General features: G+C 43.9%; 1 protein-coding gene across 2 annotated transcripts in view; it reads right to left on the bottom strand.

The window, feature by feature from the left end:
* LOC134346520 (E3 ubiquitin-protein ligase TRIM39-like) overlaps positions 1-25697 on the bottom strand; it is a 78795-nt gene that overhangs the window by 15308 nt on the left and 37790 nt on the right. For both annotated transcript variants that reach the window (XM_063047929.1, XM_063047928.1), the window contains exons 6-10: positions 11055-11569; positions 10843-10938; positions 10212-10445; positions 8134-8156; positions 7928-8046 (exon numbers count right to left, since the gene is read on the bottom strand). In XM_063047929.1, the coding sequence (XP_062903999.1) occupies positions 7928-8046; positions 8134-8156; positions 10212-10445; positions 10843-10938; positions 11055-11569 (987 nt within the window). The remainder of the gene's footprint in view (positions 1-7927; positions 8047-8133; positions 8157-10211; positions 10446-10842; positions 10939-11054; positions 11570-25697) is intronic.

Raw genomic sequence — 25697 nt, forward strand, 5'->3', positions numbered from 1 at the left:
CATCTCTCTTATAGCAAGATGACCAGAACTGTACACACTGCTCCAAATGTGGCCGGACCAACGTCTTGTACACACGGAACAGGAAGTCCCAGCTCCTGTACTCAGTATTCTGACCGATAAAGGTAAGCACTGTAAACTGTGTCACGGTTTTGAAGGAACGATGTACCTGTGCCACTTGGTCTCTCCATTGGACAACATTCTCCAGAGTGGTACAATTGCTGTGTAAGTCCTGTCCTGGTTTGTTTTCCCAAAATACAACACCCCACATTTCCCTGAATTAAACTTCTCCTGCCATTCCTCGGCCCACGGGCCCAGTTGATCAAGGGCCCGTTGTAAACTTAGATAATCCTCTTCACTGTCCACTGTACCACGAATTTTAGTGTCATTCATAAACCTACCAAATATGTCACCTACATTCTCATCCAAATTATTCAAATGAATGACAAACAACTGCGGACCCAGCAGCAATGCCTGCAGGTCACAGGCCTCCAGTCCACTGTGTTTAAGATTCACTTGGATGGTCAATTCAATAGACAAGGCACAGAAGGAGTGTCACCTAATTTCAGCCAATGGGATGAGTGTAGATGGTCAGCACACAGGTGATGGGTTGAAAGGCCCATTTCTGTACTGTACGAAGATTTTTCTGTGACTTTATATGAACTGAATGACTGAGACCCCACAGTTCTCTGGTGCAAAGAATTCCAAAGATGCACCATCTTCTCGAGGGTATAACTACCCTGAGGTACTAACCACTGACCCTCGACTCCTCAGACAGGGGAAGCATCCTCCCTGCATCCTGTTTGTTGGGCCTGGAAAGGTATTTGTGTTTCACTGCGATCTCCTTTCAATCTTCTAAACGGGGAACAGAGAACATAAACAGTATACCATAGGCACAGACCAATGTGACAGTGACTGATCGATCCCGGCATCAATTCCTCTTCTATGTCGGATATCCAAAACCTCCATCCCTCGATCTTTCAAAAATTTCTCTCCCTCCACCTTAACTCTATCCAATAATCAGGCCTCACACAAACTGCTGGAGGAAGTCAGTGGGTCAAGCAGCATCTGTAGAGGAAAGGGACTGTCGACGTTTCAAGTCAAAACCCTACATCAGGACTGAGAGTGGAGAGGGGAGATGGCAGGTATACAGAGGACAAGGGGAGTGATGAGACAGGAGTGACTGTGGACTGAGGAGTGGTGAAAAATGGTGGACAGGTTACCCCAGGTCGGGGAGGGGTGGGGGAGTCTGGTATCCAGTTGGGGGACACCGGGAGATGAATGACAAATGGAGATTGACACAGAGAAACAAGTGAGAGGACGATGGAGAGAGGTTGCAGGATTCGGTGATGGAGAGCGTGAGAAAGTGGAAAACAGAAAACCAAAGGCTGCCTGTTTTATAGACAATAGGTGCAGGAGTTGGCCATTTGTCCCTTCAAGCCAGCACCACCATTCACTGTGATCATGGCTGATCATCCACAATCAGTATCCAGTTCCTGCCTTCTCCCCATAACCTTTCATTCCGCTATCTTTAAGAGCTCTATCCATCTCTTTCTTGAAAGCATCCAGAGACTTGGCCTCCACTGCCTTCTGGGGCAGAGCATTCCACATTCCAGCTGCAGAAGGAGCTGTACAGCTGTATGCAACACACATCAAAGTTACTGGTGAACACAGCAGGCCAGGCAGCATCTGTAGGAAGAGGTGCAGTCGACGTTTCAGGCCGAGACCCTTCGTCAGGACTAACTGAAGGAAGAGTGAGTAAGGGATTTGAAAGTTGGAGGGGGAGGGGGAGATCCAAAATGATAGGAGAAGACAGGAGGGGGAGGGATAGAGCCAAGAGCTGGACAGGTGATAGGCAAAAGGGGATACGAGAGGATCATGGGACAGGAGGTCCGGGAAGAAAGACAAGGGGGGAGGGGGACCCAGAGGATGGGCAAGGGGTATATTCAGAGGGACAGAGGGAGAAAAAGGAGAGTGAGAGAAAGAATGCGTGCATAAAAATAAGTAACAGATGGGGTACGAGGGGCAGGTGGGGCCTTACTTCTCTAACTTCCGCTAAGGCCCCACCTCCCCCTCGTACCCCATCTGTTACTCATTTTTATGCGCACATTCTTTCTCTCACTCTCCTTTTTCTCCCTCTGTCCCTCTGAATATACCCCTTGCCCATCCTCTGGGTCCCCCTCCCCCCTTGTCTTTCTTCCCGGACCTCCCGTCCCATGATCCTCTCGTATCCCCTTTTGCCTATCACCTGTCCAGCTCTTGGCTCCATCCCTCCCCCTCCTGTCTTCTCCTGTCATTTTGGATCTCCCCCTCCCCCTCCCCCTCCAACTTTCAAATCCCTTACTCACTCTTCCTTCAGTTAGTCCTGACGAAGGGTCTCGGCCTAAAACGTCGACTGCACCTCTTCCTACAGATGCTGCCTGGCCTGCTGCGTTCACCAGCAACTTTGATATGTGTTGCTTGCATTTCCAGCATCTGCAGAATTCCTGTTGTACAGCTGTATTATGTAATCTTCTCAGTAACGGAGGTGATAATGGGAAGCATTCGGGGACAGATGAATGGCAGATGGAACCAGACCCACATGGGAGAGGAGTGGAAAGCCTGTGAGTGAACAGTGTTTCTGGCCAGGAAATACCGGCTACCAATGAGTGAATTTGAATGGATCAAGGACAGTGGAAGCAGACAGAACAATTGTCTTTGCTCTTGCCATCAAGTGGAAGGAGATCAAGGCTGCCATAAAAATCTGTCCTCCATTTTGAGAACTTAAGTTTCTTTGCTTAATAAGTGTTTGAGAGTAGACTCACTGCTTCAGGTAAACTGCTGGGCTAAGGCTCATTTCCGAATAAGAAGTTATTGCTGATATGTTCTTTGGCCGGACGTTTGTAACTGCTGGGGTCTGTATCTGTTCTGCATGATTCGTGATGGTTACTGAAGAGAACAAACAGCCATAAACTACCAGTTGTCATTTGCTGGCGAGAGGGCAAAGAATGAATGCTGGTTGGAGTAGAACCAATACGAAAGTGTTAAAGGGCAGTCACATGACCCACAGCCAATAACACTGAAATGCAACATTTGAAATTGTAAGAAGTGAATACAAAAGCAGGCGATTCGAGTGTGCTGACTACATTGACTCTCTGAGAGCCACCATTTTGGATTTGAAATGCCTCACTGATGTTGAGATTCAAAACAGGACTATGAGGAACACAGGGCCAGCAGAGACTCTTTTTTTTTTACTGGGATTACCTTTTCTATTCTGTGACTGTTCATGGAGGATCTGGAAAACTCAGTAGGTGAGCCCACAGGTAATCGGTTGTGCACATTCACATGTGCTTTCGTGGAGACAATAAAGGTACTTGTTCTGAATTAGATTCTTTCTGTGCCTCCCTGATCATTATTACTAAGGGGAAGATCCATGTAGCATTGTGTATAGATGGAAATACAAGGTGGAGGGGATGAAGATGGGTGACGAGGATCACTCTGTTCTCTTGCCCCACAGTCCCTCATTAGAACCCGGGATGAATTTGCAGAGACACTGGCAGACATATTTGCTTGACAATTCACCACAGGTGAGCTGCTGAAAGACTGGAGGATGGCTCAGGTGGTGCCTTTGGTTAGGAAAGACGAGATGAGCAAGCCGGGGAACTCCATGCTGCTGAGCCTAATATCAGTAGTGATAAAGTTTCTGAAAGGCAGGATTGACAGCTCTTGGAAAGGCAAGGACAGTCAGCGCGGCATTGTGCATGAAAAAAATCATGGCTCACAAATCTGATTAAGTATAGCAGAAAACTGGATCAAAATATTCACTCTAAAGACAGTACTGTAGCAATTTTTTGTTCAGGAAATGTGGGATTTAAGAGGAGGATTCTAGGCCTGTGGACAATTTTGATAAGCTGAAGGTTGAGGAACTCCAATCTTCTGAGTCATTTCACTGCATTAATGCAACAGGGAAACAAAAAGGTCCGTCTTTGCAATGAAAGTTACTTATCAATTGGTTTTACACGGACTGGTGACACATGGAGCCTAATCTGCAGCACAACCAGCAACTGTAGCAATGGCTCAAGCATAATTGAAAAGGCACTTAACTATAAATCAGTCATATGACATGTAAAGATGTTGATTATTTTAAACAGCTACTGGAATATCAAAAGAAACAGAGTAAAGCATTTGTTAATATAGTCACAGTTAGAGAAAGGGTTCAGGACACAAATTATTTCATAGCAGAACTTACTACACAGAAAAGAAAAAGTCACACAGTTGCTGAGAACCTAATAATGCCAACATGTAAAACTATTGTGGGTAAAATGCTAGGACAAGATACAGTACGAGAAATTGAAAATGTTTCACTCTCGAACAGTCGACGTATTGATGACATGTCACATGATACTGAAAAGGTTTTGTGTGATAAACTGAAAAACAACATCTTCTCTATCCAGGTTGATAAGTCTACAGATTTCACCAATAAATGTCATGTTGTAGCATTTGTAAGATTTGTAAATGATGGTGATATTCAAGAATATAGAAACATAGAAACATAGAAAATAGGTGCAGGAGTAGGCCATTCGGCCCTTCGAGCCTGCACCGCCATTTATTATGATCATGGCTGATCATCCAACTCAGAACCCAGCCTTCCCTCCATACCCCCTGACCCCTGTAGCCACAAGGGCCATATCTAACTTCCTTTTAAACATAGCTAATGAACTGGCCTCAACAGTTTGCTGTGGCAGAGAATTCCACAGATTCACCACTCTCTGTGTGAAGAAGTTTTTCCTAACCTCGGTCCTAAAAGGCTTCCCCTCTATCCTCAAACTGTGACCCCTCGTTCTAGACCTCCCCAACATCGGGAACAATCTTCCTGCATCTAGCCTGTCCAATCCCTTTAGGATCTTATACGTTTCAATCAGATCCCCCCTCAATCTTCTAAATTCCAACGAGTACAAGCCCAGTTCATCCAGTCTTTCTTCATATGAAAGACCTGCCATCCCAGGAATCAATCTGGTGAACCTTCTTTGTACTCCCTCTATGGCAAAGATGTCTTTCCTCAGATTAGGGGACCAAAACTGCACACAATACTCCAGGTGTGGTCTCACCAAGGCCTTGTACAACTGCAGTAGTACCTCCCTGCTCCTGTACTCGAATCCTCTCGCTATAAATGCCAGCATACCGTTCGCCTTTTTCACCGCCTGCTGTACCTGCATGCCCACTTTCAATGACTGGTGTATAATGACACCCAGGTCTCGTTGCACCTCCCCTTTTCCTAATCGGCCACCATTCAGATAATAATCTGTTTTCCTATTTTTGCCACCAAAGTGGATAACTTCACATTTATCCACATTAAATTGCATCTGCCATGAGTTTGCCCACTCACCCAACCTATCCAAGTCACCCTGCATCCTCTTAGCATCCTCCTCACTGCTAACACTGCCACCCAGCTTCGTGTCATCCGCAAACTTGGAGATGCTGCATTTAATTCCCTCATCCAAGTCATTAATATATATTGTAAACAACTGGGGTCCCAGCACTGAGCCTTGCGGTACCCCACTAGTCACCGCCTGCCATTCTGAAAAGGTCCCGTTTATTCCCACTCTTTGCTTCCTGTCTGCTAACCAATTCTCCACCCACACCAATACCTTACCCCCAATACCGTGTGCTTTAAGTTTGCACACTAATCTCCTATGTGGGACCTTGTCAAAAGCCTTTTGAAAATCCAAATATACCACATCCACTGGTTCTCCCCTATCCACTCTACTAGTTACATCCTCAAAAAATTCTATGAGATTCGTCAGACATGATTTTCCTTTCACAAATCCATGCTGACTTTGTCCGATCATTTCACCGCTTTCCAAATGTGCTGTTATCACATCCTTGTTATCAATGTTTTCTATTGCAAAGAGCTGCCTGAAACAAGCAGAGCCCTAGAAATATCTACATGTTTTGTTTCATAACTGAAAGCAAAAGTCTGTCTTGGAGGAGCTTTGTAGACATCTGCGCTGATGGTGACCATCAATGGTTGGCTCCATGAGAAGTTTTGTTTCTCCTGTTAAAGAAAATCCTGACGTAGTCACAACACATTGCTCTCATCACAGAGAGATGCTGATGTCAAAAACTCTTGGTGATGAAATGAAAAAAGTTCTGGCTGATGCGACAAAACTGGTTGACTTTATCAAACAAAGACCAGTTCACTCGAGAATGTTTAAAAAACTGTGAAAACCTGGACAAAGTGCACATACAGAAATCTGGTGGCTTGGCAGAGGAAGAGTTCTCAACAGGGTATTTGAGCTGAAAGGTGAATTGCAGGAGTACTATCAAGAAAATAGTAGGCCAGATTTTGCTGAGTGCTTTGAAGATGAAGAATGGCTGCACAAACTAGCCTGCTTAACAGACATTTTTCATCATACGAACCGGTTGAACAAGCCTCCGCAAGGCCATGGAGAAAATGTTTTGACTTCAAGTGACCGGATTCGTTGGTTTCAAAGAAAACTGAATCTTTGGAACAATCATGTTGCAAAAGGAAAGCTTGAAATGTTTCCACTGCTACTTGGACTTGAGAGTGAGGAAGGATATCAAAAAGTCTCAAGCCCTATAAAAAAAAACCACCTCGAAGAATTCCAGAACAAGTTATTTAACAGAAATTTATTATGTTTGCCTCATGAGTTTTTATAATTTATGAAAGGGAAAGGAAGAGATTAATTTCAAGAAACTGAAGCTAATCTTAGCTACCTGTTTTTTTCCCCCAAGAATAGTTGGCTACAAATTGATTCTCTACTTAATACTGACAATTATTTTTAGATTATTATATCCACAACTTACTGATCAAGTTAACCTACCATGAGCTGTAGATATAATATTTTTACATAGGGGTTCCTTGAGACCTGAAAATTATTTCAAGGGTTATTCCAGGGCATAATGGTGAGAAAGGCTGATCTTATCTGAGTCTGTTCCCTCTGGTCCTTGACTCACCCACAAAATGAAATATCCTCCCTACATTGACTCTATCCAGACCCTTCAATATTCAATAGGTTTCAGTGCAATCCTCCCTCACTATTCTAAACTCCAGTGAGTGCAGGCTTAGAGCCATCAAACACTCCTCATATGTTAACCCTTTCATTTCTGGGATAAATTTTGTGAACCTCCTCTGGACCCTCTCCAATGCCAGCACATCCTTTCTCAGTTATCCAAGTGCAGCCAGACCAATGTCTTATAAAGCCCCTGCTTTTATGTTCCACCCCTCTCAAAATGAATGCTAACATTGCATTTGTCCTCCTTACCAACTCATCAGCAAGTTAACCTTTAGGGAGTCTTCCACAAGGTCTCCCAAATCCCTTGCACCCTACCTTTTGAATTTTCTCCCCATTTAGAAAGTATTCTACACATTTCTTCTTTCGACCAAAGTGCATCATCATACCCCTACCTGCACGATTTTCCATATGGCATTTTTCCCAATCCTCCGACTTTCTACTAATTTTTGCTATGTTGTATGCCCTCTCTATTGCTTTTATGCTGTCCTTCTTTTCCCTTGTCGGCCATGATTGCCTCATCGTCCCTTTAGTAAACATCTTTTTCTTTGAGATTTATCTAAACCGCGCCTTCCGAATTGCTTCCAGAAACGGTATGCTTTGCTGCTCTGCTGTCATCCGTGCCAGTATCCACTTCCAATCAACTTTGCCATCTCCTTTTTCATGCCTCTGTAATTCCCTTTAGTCCACTGTAATACTGACACCTCTGGTTTTATGTTATCCCTCTCAAACTGCAGAGTCAATTATATCACTGGTCCCCTAAGGGTTCCTTTTCCTTAAGCTCTCTGAACAATTGCACAACACCAAATCCATAATAGCTACTAGCGGGCTCAACCACAAGCTGCTCTAAAAAGTCACCTCATTGGCATTCTGCAATTGTGTATCATAAAGGACAAATGAATCCTCGTAAGTTTTACCTTGATTAACGACATCAAGTGTTTCTCTCAATGCTGTTTTCAACAAATAGTGGTGTTGGAATCTTTCAACTGGTAGGGCTCCATCTGTCACTGATAATTCCTGGAAGTCATCACTAATCCTGTAAATATTAAACCGATGGTCACATTCTGCAATTTTGAATTGTTTCACAACTCCATGGAGGGTTTCAGTAAAGAGTGTGCCCTACCTCCTCTTCCGACAAGCTTCCTCCTGGAATAAATAAAACACAGATCTGAGAAGACTTAGGCTTACTGTCAACATCCTGAATTTCATCCAAGTCATTACAAGGTGTTGCAAGTTCCCACTCCCTCAGTCACTCGCACACACAAAACAGTTCAGAACCACAGAGAAAACTACAAAGAATGTTTCTGAAAATTATGCCACAAATGAAAGGATGCAACTGACAGGAAAGGCTGGACAGGATGTGTATTTTTATCTGGATATGATGGCAGGATGATAAGATGGAGGAATTTAAGCTGAGTGAAGGATTAATGTGGGTGCTGTTGGAGAAACCATTTCTATTTATGGAGAGAACTTAAATTAAACATAAAATGCCAGGTTGTTTAGCAAGAGAACGTGGAACTCACAGCCACAAGAGTGGTTCAAGTGGAACAGCAGAGATTGAACGATTGAACAATGGCACCTAACGGCGACTCTTTACTTGCATCTTCGAAAACAGTCTTATTTCCATCTTTAATATCTATGACACATGGTTTTAACAGCAATGGCAGGAACGTCCTCCCACTCCGCTGGCACCTCATGAAAATGTTGTGACAACACATCCACATTTTCTGACTTCCCAGCCAATATTTAAGGCTGAAATTATGAGCAGGCCTCCACCAGCAAGTGATGATCTGTGCATCCAGTTCGCTGAGGTCAGAATATAAGTCAGTAGATTGTTGTCAGTTTTCACCTTGAACAGTACAGAGTCACTTAACTTATCCACCACTGTCCATTCCAATGCCAGAAACTTCAACTTGTGTGCAGGGCAGTTTCATTCAAATGCTGACAGACTCGTGGTAATGAAAGCAACAGGGCTCAGCCCTTTACCTTCGTCTTGATATAGAACACCACCTAATCCCTCCCGGCTGACGTCTGTGTGCAGTACATACAGCAGTTGGAAGATTGCAAAGGCAGGCACAGGTGCTTTAGTCAGTTCACACTTTGCATCCCATCTTTCCTCCAATAGCTCCAAAGGACTTGCTTTCTTCTCCTTTTGTTCTCCTCCCTTTATAGACAATAGACAATAGGTGCAGGAGTAGGCCATTCGGCCCTTTGAGCCAGCACCGCCATTCACTGTGATCATGGCTGATCATCCACAATCAGTATCCAGTTCCTGCCTTATCCCCATAACCTTTGACTCCGCTATCATTAAGAGCTCTATCCATCTCTTTCTTGAAAGCATCCAGAGACTTGGCCTCCACAGCCTTCTGGGGCAGAGAATTCCATATATCCACCACTCTCTGGGTGAAAAAGTTTTTCCTCAACTCCGTTCTAAATGGCCTAAGGGAGGGTAACCATTCAGAAATTGATTCAAAGGATGGCCTACTCTGGAGTAGTCTTTCACACATCTCTGGTACTACCCACAGAAACCAGGTTCACTCACATTCATGGGACTTGACCATGTGGTTACTGACTCTATCTTGGACAGTAGACAATAGGTGCAGGAGTAGGCTATTCAGCCCTTCGAGCCAGCACCACCATTCACTGTGATCATGGCTGATCATCCACAATCAGTACCCTTTTCCTGCCTTCACCTTCTCCTTAGGCACCAGGTCTCTGCCCTTTACCTTGGTCTTGATATAGAACACCACCTAATCCCTCCTAGCTGACGTCTGCATGCAGTACATACAGCATCTGGGGGGTTGATGGTATAGATGGTAAGTTTGATGTGTGGGTCACATTCTGAAATTCAGCCTCAGTTCCCACTGATCGACACAACCAACACACCAGACACACTCACAGCCTGTGACTGTAACTGGGTGTTACTCTGAGTATCGGGGGTATTATACATGAGAATCATAGAAACGATCACCAGCTTAGTGCTCTGATCAGAGTAACTCATTCCCAAGAAGGTTGCAGACTGTCCTGTGATGTACAGATGTTGTGGGAGGCCGGTTTGAGGATAACAACAATATGGAACAGTCAGGACATCTGTCTGGTTTAAATCAGATTACAACTACAATATTTGTAAAGACCACATTGACTCAAAATACATTATTCTGTCACTGTGCACATTTACAGAAACCGACTCAAAACTCTCACCATGAGAAATATCAGGTTTTCTTGTTGATCCATCTGTTCCTGTAACTTGGAGATTTTCTGCTGTATAGAATTTAAATTCTCTTCAATCTCTCGAAGATTTTTCTCCATTGGATTTAGAATCCTCTCCTCTTCTTCCTTGAGATCTCGGAGTGTGTGCTGCTCTTTCTCAGTGATAATCCGGCGCAGTTCAGCAAACTGGGATGTGATGTGGGACTGAAGTATGTGTGACTGTTCCTGTCAAATGAAAGGAGAGGCTAGTTTATTATTTGACCGTAAAGTATTTCCTTCTGACATGGAAAGTGACCATTCAGTCCATTAAATTATATGCGAATTCACAGAGCTTCAATCCCACTCCCTCACTTTCCCTGAAACCGATTGTTCCTCACTGACCCATTCATTTACACTTGATTCACAGACCACCCGCCTTCACAGGGTTAATTAAAGGAGCGAATTAAACATTCAGCTAGGATTTCTTGGCAATGTCGGCCCATCGAGTTCACAAGGAGTACATGCAAACTCCACACAGAAGCACAAAAGGCCAGAATCGAAAATAATCACCAAAGCTGCTATTCTGCAGTAAAGGGAACAAAACTACACAACAACATTGGAAATTCTCCTCTGGAAGCCTCACCCGAACTCCGGAAATCTTCTCTTTCTGTTGCCGCTCCATTTCCTCCAGCTCGGATTCCTTTTCTGTGAGAGAGTCTAACGCAGATTTAACCCGGTCCTGGGAAGCAGAGTGAAGGAATTAGACAATAAAGATGCAATGCCGAAGTCACCCGGGGATAGAAAATAAATATGTATTGAAAAACACATCAGGTGATCAAAATCGATTTGTTTTACCCTATATACTTCAACAGCTTCTTCAATCGGCAGGAAGCGGTGCTCTCGGTGTTCCCGCGTATCTCTACAGATCAGACAGAGCAGTTTCTTGTCGTTTTCACAAAACAGCTTCAGTTCTTCCTCGTGTTTCTCGCAGTGAGGTTTACTTTCCTTCCCTTTCGGATTCAGGTTTAGTTTTCGAGCTTTCTCAGACAGATTTGCTAAAGCCCGATTGGCCCTGAGGGTGCGGTCCGCAAACTCCTCTCTACATTCCGGGCAGGAGTTTCTCTCCCAACACCGTGTGATACAGGAGCGGCAGAAGTTGTGTCCACAGTCCAGTATAACCGGATCGGTGAAGAAATCCAGGCAGATGGGACAAATTACCTCGTCGGTCCAACTCTCGACCTGTGCTTTCGAAGCCATTTTAACTCCCGGTACTTCCTGGTTCGGGATCCTTTCGGGGAGCCGCTGAACGCCTGCAGTACCGCGATTGTCCTCTAGGGGCGCCGAAGTGTCGGGGAATGATCGTTCTGTTCCTACAAGTGTTCAAAGGGGCCATTTCCACAACAAGGTGGGATCAGGAGCACATTAAACAGGTGGGAACATAACTAACGCCTCAGCCATGGACAGTCCCATGCCCGGCTGCAAAAAGAGGGGCGTTGGGCATGGGTTTATCAACCCTGTCCTGTAAAACCCCAGTGTGACAGATACGTCAACCGAATCCCCAAAGGCCCTGGGATAGGAAGGACCTTCGCCTGGAAGATGATTGGTCTCCTGGTGTAAGGAGGAGCCAGAGGGCCGATCGGCGTTCGGCCCAGGACGGAGGCCTCTGGCGAGCTGCTGTTGGCAGCCTGTGCCCCAGCAGGCGTGATTGGCATAGGAAGATGCAGAACATAAGTGATGCCGGAGAGAAGAGCCTGGTTCAGTCTGAAGCAGGAAAGAAAGGGACAAGTTCTGAAAATAGAGACACTGGACACTGCAGATGCTGGAATCTCGAGCAAGAATCGAGATGCTGGAGGAACTGAGCGTGAGTTAACCCGAAATGTCGATTTTACATTTCCCTCCACAGATGCTGCCTATCCGCTGAGTTCCTCCAGCAGCTCGTTTAATTTTTATTGAGGTCTAAAGAGAGCCAGACTGGAGTTTAAAACCGTGGTTGAGTAAACATTTAAAGCAACTGTTAAATTAGTTCATGCCATAAAACTGGGGGTGTGGAGAGAATATTCTGCTGTGAGGAGACAGATGCAGTTGTGATGATGACTTGTGGCTGCAGGAAAAAGCACATATACGTCACAGGGTAGAAAGTATTCGGTTTTTCAGTGAAGATCTGATTTCCACTGCCGTTCATATGAAGAGGCTTCCTCACTTCACTCTGTCCGTCCCGGCTCCAATGGCAGGTCCGGTCTCCCTCAATCTGGACACACCCAACAAGTTGATTTTTAAAAATCATAACAAACTTTATTTAGCATAAAATATTCACAAATATAAACTGTGTAATGCCTTTAGCCAATGAATTTACATTCAGAGTCAATGTGGTACTTAGTGCTCCTTTACATTCATTGAAACCGATCGGATGGTTGCTGCTCATGTGACCCCCAGGGTGGTTCACTACGACAATAACAGAGAGACTTCCTCAGCCAACCCGGCCTCTCCCTGTCCAGTAGCAGAGGAACCCTGTCCCATCAATGCGTCCCTCAGCACGTACTCTGCAGCATGGAAGGTGCCAGTCGTTCCACTCCTCTGCAGCAGGTGCTCCCATCCTCTCATATATCATGGGATCGGGGCGTTTTGTCTGCTGCTGCCTCCTAAACCCGTCACCTGCTTCTGGGTGACGGAAGCAGCACCGCAGAGGCTGAAGGCCAAGGGAGAAGGCGCCGCAAAGGTCGGGCATGGTCACCTGTGCCATCCAGTGACAGTGGAAGCAAAGGCTGCAAATCACGGAAAGCAAGGGAGGATGAAGTTCTTATGATTGTCACTACTTCCCGGCTGGATTTTCCATTCACAGGCTTTTTCGATACCAGGCCATGATATAACCACGCAGTATACTCTCCACCACACATAGAAACATAGAAACATAGAAAATAGGTGCAGGAGTGGCCATTCGGCCCTTCGAGCCTGCACCGCCATTTATTACGATCATGGCTGATCATCCAGCTCAGAACCCCGCCCCAGCCTTCCCTCCATACTCCCTGACCCCCATAGCCACAAGGGCCATATCTAACTCCCTCTTAAATATAGCCAATGAACTGGCTTCAACTGTTTCCTGTGGCAGAGAATTCCACAGATTCACCACTCTCTGTGTGAAGAAGTTTTTCCTAATCTTGGTGCTAAAAGGCTTCCCCTTTATCCTCAAACTGTGGCCCCTCGTGGTCCATCTGAGGAAGTTTGAGGTTTTAGATGTCTTGCGGAATCTTCACAAACTTTTGAGGAAGTAGAGTTACAGCCATGCTTTCATCGCAATCGCACTGGTGTCCCAGGCCCCGGACAGATGCTCTGAAATGATAACACGGAGGAATTTCAGGTTGCCGACCCTCTCCACCTCTGATCTCCCGAGGAGGACTGGCTCATGAACCTCCTGAAGTCACTGATCAGCTCCTTGCTCTTGCTGACATTGAATGAGAGGTTGTTATTGTGACAAGGCTCAGCCAGATTTTCACCCTCCCTCCTGTATGCAGATTGGTCACCACCTTTAATGCGGCCAACAGCTGTGGTGTCGTCAACAAATGTAAACACGGCATTGGAGCTGTGCTGATCCTCACAGTCACAGGTATCCAAAGAGTAGAATGGAGGGGTGGGGAGATAGGCACACCGCCTTTTGGTGACCTGTGCTGATGGAGACTGTGGAGGAGATGGTTGCTGCCAGTCTGAGATGACTGGGTGAAGGCTTGGATGCGGAGGGGAATCAGTGGAAATGGCATCAGCACAGTGAAGGGGAGTTTGTCAGGTGAGGGACTGAACTGCCTCCCCTTGATTCGATTCTCCATGTTCTTCGGAGCCGTGGATCGACTGAACTGAGGGAGCACAGAGGTGCTGGTGAATAAATAGAGGTGTAGATTAGGAGGGTGAAAATATGGGGAAGTATAAATAAATGGTCAGCACAGAGATGATGGGCTGAAGGGACTGTTCCTGCTCCTATTGCTTTATGTTCTGTCCTGTAGTGAAATATAAACAACTGTCAGGCAAACAACTTTCTCAGTGAGATGGGGACTTCGATGCAACATGATATGGCGAGGTGTCGAGTACAATGGGATTACTGACACAGCTGCATGAAAACTTCCTGACTTCACCCCGTGCAGACCTGTTGTGCTGTCAGGTCCTGCTCTGCCGAATTAGATGCAGAGAGACAGACAATATGAACCGAGGCCCTTCGGCCCAACACGTCCCTGCAATCCGTGCTGTTTTCCTGAACACATCCCATTTACCGACATTTTGCCATCATTCCTCTAAATATTTCCTATCTAGCACTTATCGATGTTGTAATTTGGTGTCTTTAAAATGCTTTAATTAGACCCACCTCCACCCTTCCCTCTGGCAGCTCATTCCACAAACTCACCACACTTTCCCCTCACCTGAAACCTCTTTCCACGGGGTTTAGACTCCGTGACCCTTGGAAAAGGATTGTAACCATCCACCTTATCTGTGTATTTTGTAAACCTCAATAAGCTCAGCTCTCAGCCTCATTCGCTCCAGGGAAAACAGTCCAGGCTGATCCAGTTTCTCCTCATCACTTCAGGAGTAGTTCTGACAACACAAGACTGAAATATTTCTGCACCATTTCCAGCTTCATGTTATCCTTGCTATCACCAGGTAACCAGAATTGTGTACAATACTCTGAGCCTTTTCACCAATCTCTTGTACAGTTGTACCATGTCATGACAACTCTTGCACTTAATACACTGATTGATGAAGACAACGGTATCAAGCTCCTTCTTCACCACTTTGCCTCCCTACAGTGGTGCTAGCAAGTCTGTGAACCCTGTAGAATTGTCTATATTTCTGCTTAAGTATGGGCTAAAGTGTGAGCAGATCTTCACAAAGTCCTAAAACGACATTAAGAGAACCCAATTAAATAAATAACACAAAAAATTATACTTGTTCATTTATTTATTGAGAGAAATGATCCAATATTACATGTATTTGTTGGAAAAGGTACGCAAACCTTTGCTTTCAATAACTGGTGTGACTCCCTTGTACAGTAATAACTTCAACCAAACATTTCTGCTAATTGTTGATCAGTCCTGCAAATCAGCTTGGAGGAATTTTAGGCCATTCCTCCTTGCAAAACTGCTCAATTCTGGAATGTTTGTGGGCTTCCTGGCATGAACTGCTTGCTTCAGGTCCTTCCACAACATTTCCCTTGGATTAAGGTCAGGTCTTCGACTCAGCCATTCCAAAAATTATCTTTCTTGTTAAACCATTCTGTTGTTGATTTAGTCTTCTCTTTTGGGTGATTGAATTCTTGCATTATCCAACTTCTATTAAGTTTCAGGTGACAGACTGAGACCCTGACATTCTCCTGTAAAATGTCTTGAATTCATTGTTCTCTTAATGATTGCAAGCTGAGTCATCAAAGTAGTCCCAAACCATGATGCTCCTTCCACCATGCTTCACTGTTGGTATGAGGTTTTGGTGTTGCTGTGCAGTATCCTTTTCCCTCCAAACGTAGCAATGTGCTTTTCTCCCCAAAAGTGGTAAGTTTTTTACTCAGAGAGTGGTGAGTGCCTGGAATGGGCTGCCGGCAATGATGGTGGAGGCGGATACGCAAGGGTCTTTTAAGAGATAGGTACATGGAGCTTAGTAAAATAGAGGACTATGGGTAAACCTAGTAATTTCTAAGGTAGCGACATGTGCCGCACAACGCTGTGGGCCGAAGGGCCTGTATTGTGCTGTAGGATTTCTATGATTCTATGTTTTGCCTCATCTGTACACAGAACATTGTCCCAGAAGCATTGTGGAACGTCCAGGTGGTCTTTGGCAGACTTCAGACATGCAGCAACTTCTTTTTCTGTGGACTTTCCTCTGTGGTGTCCTTCCATGAACACCAGGCTTGTTCAGTGTTTCTCTTATAGTGGACACATGAATAGAGTCTTCAGCAAGTTCCAGAGATTTCTGCAGGTCTTTTGCCAATACCGTACTGAGTTTCCTCCATTTCTAGACAATTTCTCTTACTGTGGACTGATGAACACTCAGGTCTTCAGAAATGCTTTTGTAGCCTTTTCCTGCTTCATGCATCTCTATATTTCTTCTTCTGAGGCCGTCTCAGAGTTGTTTTGATTGAGGCATGGTGAACATAAACAGATCATTCTTGAGAAGAGCAGGCCCTGTCAGTAACCTGACTTTGTGTGTCTTTTTTATAGGGCAGGGCAATTCTACAACCCACAGCTCATCTCATTTCATTGAATGGAACAACTGACTCTGAATGGTTTTTGTCGAAGGCATTAGCCCAGAAGTTCACATACTTTTTCCAACAAATGCATGTAATGTTGGAACTTTTTTCTAAATAAATAAATGAACAAGTATCATGTTTTTGTGTTATTTATTTAATTGGGTTCAGTTTATCTAATTTTAGGACTTGCAGGAAAAAATGATCACATTTTAGGTCATATATATGCAGTAATAAAGACAATTCTGCACGGTTCACAAACTTTCTAGCAGCACTGTACATCTTCACTCTGGCAATAAAATACTTGTTTCCATCAGTATCTGTGTTCTTCAACTCTCCCCAGGGCACTGCCATTCACTGGCTTAACTTCCCAAACTTGTCTGAGTTGAATTCCTTCTGTGGTTCCTTGTCCACTTTCCCAGTTGATCTAAACGTAATTCTGTTGTTACCATCTTCACTGCCCACCACACCTCCAATGTTGGTGTCATCTGCAAGTTTACTGATCAGCTCACCCACATTCTCATCCAGATCATTCGTTCTCTATGTATCAGAAGATAAAGGAAATAAGTTTATGTGATTGATTATTTGATAATTAGATGAACACGATTGCAGCAAGACTTCTATTCAAATCCACCTCCACTTGCAGCTTTTCTTCATTTTCTCTGTGGAAAATGTTTCCTTTCAGCTCTTCTTAAATATTTTTCTGCTCTCACCTCACATCCACAAAATTACTCACCATGGCACCAAACTCTCATGCAAATCATTAATATAAATGACAAATAATAGGGACCCAGTATCGATCCCCGTAGCACACCACTTATCACAGGCCTCCACGTTATGTCTCTCCCGCTCGCTGGAAAATGGAGTCACCTCTTTCTTCCTTATTAGGGAGGGAGAGAGCCTGCAGAATGTTGAATTACCGGCTGAACAATATAGTCTTGTGGGTCACTGCAGGTCTGTGTGTTTGCTATTGCCTTGATCACGCTTAAGTGCCGGTAGAGGGTGCGTTTTTTTGCCGGTGGGGGGAGGGGGGATTGTTGCTCACTGCCGCTTACGCGAGGGAGGGAGGGAGTTGGGGGGATTTGGGGTTCTAACATTGAACTCGTTCATTCTTGGGGCACTCATCTGTTTTCCTGGATGGTTACAAAGGAAAAGCATTTCAGGTTGTGTATTGCATACATTTCTCTGACATTAAATGTAACTTTGAACCTTTGAACCATCTGCAAAGCAATCCTCCACTACCACCCTCTGCCTCCTACCACAAGCAAATGTTTCATCCAGTTAACACACAAAATGCTGACGGAGCTCAGCAGGCCAGGCAGCAGCTATCAAAAAATGTACAGTTGATGTTTCAGACCAAGAACCTTCTCTGGTCAGGTATCTACAGGTTGCTTGTGAAACCATTCCAGACCACACTTCACAAAGTCTACCCTGTCCAATCGATCAGCACTTTGTCTGTCCCAGTCACTAGTCTCTGACCATTACAAACCTGATATTCCAACAGCATTCTCCCTACACATGGGCTCTTCTGATTCTCACTGACATTTGGCATCCTATAGTACAATCCCAGCAAAGTAACCATCTCCATATTTCTAACTCCTACCAATATACTCTCACTGGCCGTTCCCCACAAGGATCTCTCTAAGTGCTGTGGTGATGTTCTCCCTAATCAACATCACAACTCCCCCTCCTCTCTGACCTCCACTTCTGTCACGTCCTTTGCATCTGTAGCACAGTGAGGTGGTTTTGATCTTCAATGGGACAGCAGGTGCGAGGGGCTGAACAGCCTCCTCTTGCTGCTATTTCTGATGTTCAGAGCAGTGAACAGACTGAACTGAGGGAGGATAGAAGGGGTCGGGGAATGAATAGAGGTGTAGAACAGGAGGGTGGTCCCAAGTAAACAGACACCTGGCAAGTGAGTGGCTTTAAAACTGAGTTTGTAAAGGTTCAGGATCAGCCTGTCCTTGTTAGAGTGAATGGCGAGACTGGAGGGATGAGGGAACCCTGGCTGACGAGGGTCATTGAGGCTCTGGTCAGGATGGAGATGTGTATCAGATTAAAGCACCTGGGGTCAGATGAATCCCTCAAGGAGTAAAAGGGATGCAGAAAAAAACTGAGAAGGGAAAAATATCAGGAGGCCAAAAGGGAGTGTGAGCTAGCTTTAGCAGGTAAGATGAAGGAGATTCTACAAATGATTCTACGAGTCTCTGAATCAGAGAGGGTAACGAGTGAGGTATAATGTCCCTTGAAGGATCAGTGTGGTCATCTATGTGTGGAGACACAGCAGATGGGTGAGGTCTGAAATAAATACTTCTCATCTGTATTTACTGTGGAGAAGGTGATGGAAGCTGGGGAATTCAGGGAGGAGAATACGAATGTCCTGAAACATACCGACATTACAAGGGAGGCTGGCCAGCTTAAATACATAAAGCTGAATAAATCCCAGGGTCTGACCCAGTGCATTCTCTGTCATGGTGGGAATCCAGGGAAGAAATTGCTGTGTCCCTGTCTGTGATATTTCAAACACTGAACACAGAGCAGTACAGCACAGGAACAGGCCATTCTGGCCACGCTGTCTATGCTGACCATGATGTCACCACGTTTGCCTGCAAATCATCCATTTCCTCCATTCCCTGTCTGTTCATTCCCCTGTTTAAATGTCTGTTCAACATCACGATCGTATCTGCTTCCACCACTCCCCATCCCGGCTGCGCATTCCAGGAAGATACCACTCATTGTGTCCGAAAACATTCCTTGCACATCCCGGTTCAACTTTGACCCACTTACTTTAAAGCTTTACGTAGTGTCCATGGGGAGATGTTTGTTGTTAGTAACCAACAAGAAATGTCATATGCTGAGGCAGTAAAGAAAGTTGATAAAGAGCACAGGATAAGTAAAGAAAAGATTGGAAGGATGGGGGGTCAGCGCATTCCGTGTGCTCCAACTGTGGTTCCTTCAGACATGTTGTTGATGACTAAAGAGTCTTTTTCGGCGTTTGTTGTTGATGTACTGGTCGGGGCTAAAACTACAACCAAGAGGTCGGATATGATTAAAGTATTTGTTGGAGCTGCAGAGAGATTGCTTGATATGAAACAGGCTTTACCGGAAACATTACGTGAGTATATGACAGACAAATAATCACTGAATACTTCCCAGTTGTTGGGGTTAGAGAGTATGGAGGAGCTTTATGTGGATGAAGAGGCTGATAATTAGTATCTGGGTGTTTTTAATATGACAATGGAATGCAAGAAGTTTAATTGCAAATGGTCAAGAATTAATAAGATTTGTTGTAACTTTTAAAGATAAGCCTGATTTGATCTGTAAACAGGAGACATGGTTAAAGCCTCATTTGGATTTTGTGATCCCTGGATATGATAGTTTGAGAGCTGTCAGAATGGGTAAATCTGGTGGAGGGTGTGCAACTTTCATAAAAACAGGACTCCAGTTTAGAAGACTTGATTTTAAATCTAAACTTGAAATTGTGGCTGTGGAGGATTGGAGCTCTTGTGGTCAAACAGCTTTGATTAACTTTTATAATCCACGTATTATGATGATGTTATCAGATTTTGATGGAACTATGAATAAGGTAAGATCCCCAGTAATCTGGGTTGGAGATTTCAATGCCCATAATCCTCTATGGACTAGTAGTGAAAGTAACGATATTAATGGAGAGGTAGTAGAGGAGTTTAAAGATAAATACAACATGGTACTTCTAAACGAAGGAAGGCCTACAAGATTGAATATTGTAAAGAATACTTGTAGTCACTTAGACTTATCAATCACTTCCTCAAACTTAGCCAGGGTTGGGGAATGGGATGTTATGGACAGATACACACTAGGAAGTGATCACTATCCTATATTATGTAGATTTGGTAGAAATTTGGTCGCAGAAGTTGAGGAGAATGCTGCGACGTATAATTATTCTTTTGCCCGTTGGGTCCCTGAGAAAGTTATGGATATCATTGAAGAGATTGATAGCGAGGGTTCCATAGACGATTGGAAAAATCCCTCTGTTCTATAATTCATAAAGTTGCTCAGTTGACTATTCCGCTACATAATGTTCCTAAGGCTCGAGCATTGGTTCCGTGGTGGAATAAAAATTGTGATATAGCAGTAAGAAACAGAAATAGAGCTTACAGGAAGTTAAGAAAGAACCCAGTGTTAGATAATGTTATCGAGTATAAAAAGGAAAGCAGTATCAAGGAGAGGAATTAAAAATGCAAAGAGGGATAGTTGGAGAAGATGCTATGGAACCCTGGGCCCTGAGACACCTATAAAGCAGCTATGGACGATCATTCACAGAATGTCAAGGCTTGTACTCGTTGGAATTTAGAAGATTGAGGGGGGATCTGATTGAAACGTATAAGATCCTAAAGGGATTGGACAGGCTAGATGCAGGAAGATTGTTCCCGATGTTGGGGAAGTCCAGAACGAGGGGTCACAATTTGAGGATAGAGGGGAAGCCTTTTAGGACCGAGATTAGGAAAAACTTCTTCACACAGAGAGTGGTGAATCTGTGGAATTCTCTGCCACAGGAAGCTGTTGAGGCCAGCTCATTGGCTATATTCAAGAGGGAGTTAGATATGGCCCTTGTGGCTACGGGGGTCAGGGGGTATGGAGGGAAGGCTGGGGCAGGGTTCTGAGTTGGATGATCAGCCATGATCATAATAAATGGCGGTGCAGGCTCGAAGGGCCGAATGGCCTACTCCTGCACCTATTTTCTATGTTTTCTATGCTTTTTCTATGATATATAGGAAACCATCTATCCCAGCTTTACTGGAAGCAGATATTGAAGCTGTAATCAATAAGCTGATATGTTTGTAGAGGTGTTCCAAGCGTTACACAGTTCTGTAGAGTTAGGTGATTTGAGAAAGGAAACTATGTTAAAGGAAAGTTGGAAATTGGACAAGAGTTTGGATGATAATAGCTCCATAAATTTGTTTTTCTCCCTTCAGGAATTGCAGGAAGCTGTCCAATCAGGTTCAATCATTTCTCCTGGTAGGGATGGACTGTGTTATGAATTGCTTAAGCATTAGGAGACTTGGTATTAATAGAAATGCTAGCTTTGTTTAATTCAGTGTGGAAGGAAGGAAAGTTACCAGTAGAATGGAAGCATGTTGTGGTAGTTCCAGTTTTAAAACCAGGTAAGGACGCGTCGAGTCCTAACTCGTATCGGCCTATAGCTTTAACATCAGTGCTTTGTAAAAGTATGGAATTAATGGTCACCAATGGACTTGTTTAGTTTTTTTAGGAAATAAGGGACATTTTGCTGCCTATCAAAATGGTATTAGAAATGAAAGATCAACAATGGAATCTGTTGCCCTTTTAGATCATGATATTAAAAAGCGTTTCAAAATAGAGAAGTAATGGTAAGAGTATTTCTAGATATTGAAAGAGCATATGACTCAGTATGGTAGGACGGTTTATTAATTAAACTCTATGATGTGGGAATTAGAGGTAGAATGTTTAATTGGATCAAAGATTTTCTAAAGGAAAGGACAATTCAAGTAAGAATAGGCGGAACAAGCTCCAAGTGAGTTAAGATAGGTAATGGTACCCCTCAAGGAAGTGTCATTAGTCCAGTTCTTTTTAATATCATGATAAATGATATCTTTGATCAGGTAGGGACAGGATTTGGCAAATCGTTGTTTGCAGACGATGGTGCAATCTGGAAAATAGGAAGAAACGTCAAGTATATATTAAAGCAGGTATAAAAGGCTTTAAGATCAGTTGAAAACTGGGCTAATAAATGGGGTTTCAGGATTTCTGCTTCTAAGTCAAAATATATGATTTCTGGCTTTAGAAGGAAGATTCCTGATTGTGAATTGTCTCTATATAATTCTCCATTAGAAAAAGACAAGATATTCAAGATTTTAGGTGTCTGGTTTCATGAAAGACTTAAAAACGTTTGTACTTGGAGGGATCATATAGATAAAACAATTGGAAAGTGTGAGAAAGTTTTAAACGTTATGAGAAGTATTGCTAGATGTGACTGGGGAGCAGGGCGGGACACTATGTAATTAATATATCTAGCTATGATTAGATCAGTTCTTGATTATGGTTGTATTGCTTATGGTTCCGCTGCTACGGCAGTGCTTGAAAAATTAGACACTGTGCAGTCCAAAGCACTTAGACTCTGTTGTGGAGCTTTTAGAACATCAGTCCCGGCATTATGTGTGGAGATGGGAGAAGTGCCTCTACGTTTAAGATGAGTTCAGTTAGGCCTGCAGTCTTAGGCAAAACTAAATGGATTCAATCACAACTGTCCACCAAAGTGTCTTTCGCAGGGGAAGTCGGAGCGCCAAAGTAACATTAAAATATATCCATTTTTAGATGTAGTTAATAACTGGGCTGTGGAATTGAAACTGACTGAGGAAGACATAGCTGACCAAATTTATTTGCCACCCGTTCTGTTTTGGCTTTTGCCGGAACCACAAGTAGACCTATTCCTCCTTTTTCAGCGCCAAGGAAGCAATTTCCCAGCATCGATTGTAAATGAATATTTAAATAATAGATGGAGATCTTATCTGAAGATTTTTACTGATGGCTCAGTGGACCCAGAGAGCAGTAGGGCAGGATTTGGGATGTATGTGTCTCAACTTGGAATAAAGATTGGTCACCGGGTTTCAAATGGTGTTTCTGTCTTTGCAGTGTGTTGTGATAATGTCAGGATTTTCTTTAACAGGAGAAACAAAACTTCTCATGGAGCCAACCATTGATGGTCGCCATCAGCGCAGGTGTCTACAAAGCTCCTCCAAGACAGACTTTTGCTTTCAGTTATGAAACAAAACATGTAGATATTTCTAGGGCTCTGCTTGTTTCAGGCAGCTCTTTGCAATAGAAAACGTATTCTTGAATATCACCATTATTTACAAACCTTACAAATGCTACAGCATGACATTTATTGGTGAAATCTGTAGACTTATCAACCTGGATAGAGAAGATGTTGTTTTTCAGTTTATCACACAAAACCTTTTCAGTATCATGTGACATATCATCAATACGTCGACTGTTCGAGAGTGAAACATTTTCAATTTCTTGTACTGTATCTTGTCCTAGCATTTTACCCACAATAGTTTTACATGTTGGCATTATTAGGTTCTCAGCAACTATGTGACTTTTTCTTTTCTGGGTAATAAGTTCTACTACGAAATAATTTGTGTCCTGAACCCTTTCTCTAACTGTGACTATATTGACAAATGCTTTACTCCGTTTCTTTTGATATTCCAGTAGCCGTTTAAAATGATCAACATCTTTACATGTCATATGACTGATTTATAGTTAAGTGCCTTTTCAATTATGCTTGAGCCATTGCTACAGTTGCTGGTTGTGCCGCAGATTAGGCTCCATGTGTCACCAGTCCGTGTAAAACCAATTGATAAGTAACTTTCATTGCAAAGATGGACCTTTTCAAAGATTCAAACATTCAAAGAACTTTATTGTCATTCTAACCATACATCAGCTCTGCAGGGCAGAATGAGATAGCGTTTCTCAGGGGCAGTGCAATCATAACATAACAAACGCAACACTAAATAATAACCATAACAATAAATAGTAAAACACAACAGCCACATGTCAGTTAAAATCTCTAAGTGTCCAGTGCAAGTTAAAAGTGTCCAAAGCAGAGTCAGGTGGAGCAGCTATTTAGCAGTCTGACTGCCTGTGGGAGGAAGCTGTTTAGTAGCCTTGTGGTTTTAGTTTTGATACTCCTGTAACGTTTGCCTGATGGCAGAAGAACAAACAGTTCATGGAGAGGGTGTGAGGGGTCTTTAATGATGTACCGTGTCTTCTGGAGGCATCAACTCTGAACGAGGTCTTGAACAGAAGGTAACCTTCTCTGCTCCCCTAACCACCCTCTGCAAGGCTTTTTTGTCCACAGCACTGCAGCTGGAGTACCAGGTTGTGATGCAAAAGGTCAGCACACTCTCAACCACGCTTCTGTAGAATGTAGTTAAGATGTTAGTGGGGAGTGATGCTTGTTTAAGCTTCCTCAAAAACTGCAATCTCTGCTGGGCCCGTTTCACAATCCCAGTGGTGTTCCTGGACCAGGTGAGATTGTCCGAGATGTGCACCCCAAGGAACTTGATGTTTTCCACTCTCTCCACTGCAGAGCCGCTGATGCTGAGGGGTGTGTGCTCAGGCTCAGACTGTCTGAAATCGACGATCATCTCCTTGGTTTTGGTGACATTAAGCATCAAGTTGTTATCCCTGCACCAGCTCTCTAGGTGTTTGACCTCCTCCCTGTACATAGTTTTATCATTTTTGCTGATGAGCCCCACCACTGTGGTACCCTTTGCAAGTTTAATGATCAGGTTCTCCTTGAATCTGGTTGCACAGTCATGTGTTAGCAGTGTAAACAGCAATGGGCTAAGCACACAGCCTTGTGGGGATCCAGTGCTCAGTGTGATGGAGTCAGAGATGTTACTGCCAACACGGACTGACTGTGGTCTCTCTGTCAAGAAATCCAGAATCCAGCGACACATGGCAGTGCTAAGGCCAAGCAGCGACAGTTTCTCCACTAGTCTCTGTGGGATGACGGTATTGAACGCTGAACTGAAATCAATGTACAGGATTCTGGCATAAGTGTCTGTGTTGTCCAAGCGAGAGAGAACTGTGTGCAGTGTGGTGGATATTGCATCCTCCGTAGAGCGATTTGGACGATAAGCAAACTGTAGAGGATCCAGCGATGAGGGGAGGCTGGCTGTGATATGAGGCTTGACAAGCCGTTCAAAACGTTTTGTGTTCCTGTTGCATTAGTGCAGTGAAATGACTCAGAAGATTGTACTTCCTCATCTTTCAGCTTATCAAAATTGTCCATAGGCCTAGATTCCTCCTCTTCAATCTCACATTTCCTCAACAAAAAATTACCATAGTACTGTCTTTAGAGTGAAAATTTTGATCAAGTTTTCTGCTATACTTAATCAGATTTGTGAGCCATGATTTTTTTTCATGCACAATGCCGTGCTGACTGTCCTGGCTTTTCCAAGTGCTGTCAATCCTGTCTTTCAGAAACTTTATCACTACTGATATTCGGCTCAGCAGCCTGGAGTTCCCCGGCTTGCTCATCCGTTCCCCCCTAACCAAAGGCACCACCTGAGCCACCCTCCAGTTTTCCAGCAACTCACCTGTGGTGAATTGTCAAGCAAATATGTCTGCCAGCTTCTCTGCAAATTCATCCCACGTTCTAATGAGGGACTGTGGGGCAAGACAACAAAGAGATCCTCGTCACCCATCTTCATCCCCTCCACCTTGTATTTCCAATCTATGCACAGTGTTACATG

Source organism: Mobula hypostoma, chromosome 5 (genome assembly GCF_963921235.1).
Source record: "Mobula hypostoma chromosome 5, sMobHyp1.1, whole genome shotgun sequence".
Lineage (NCBI taxonomy): Eukaryota > Metazoa > Chordata > Chondrichthyes > Myliobatiformes > Myliobatidae > Mobula > Mobula hypostoma.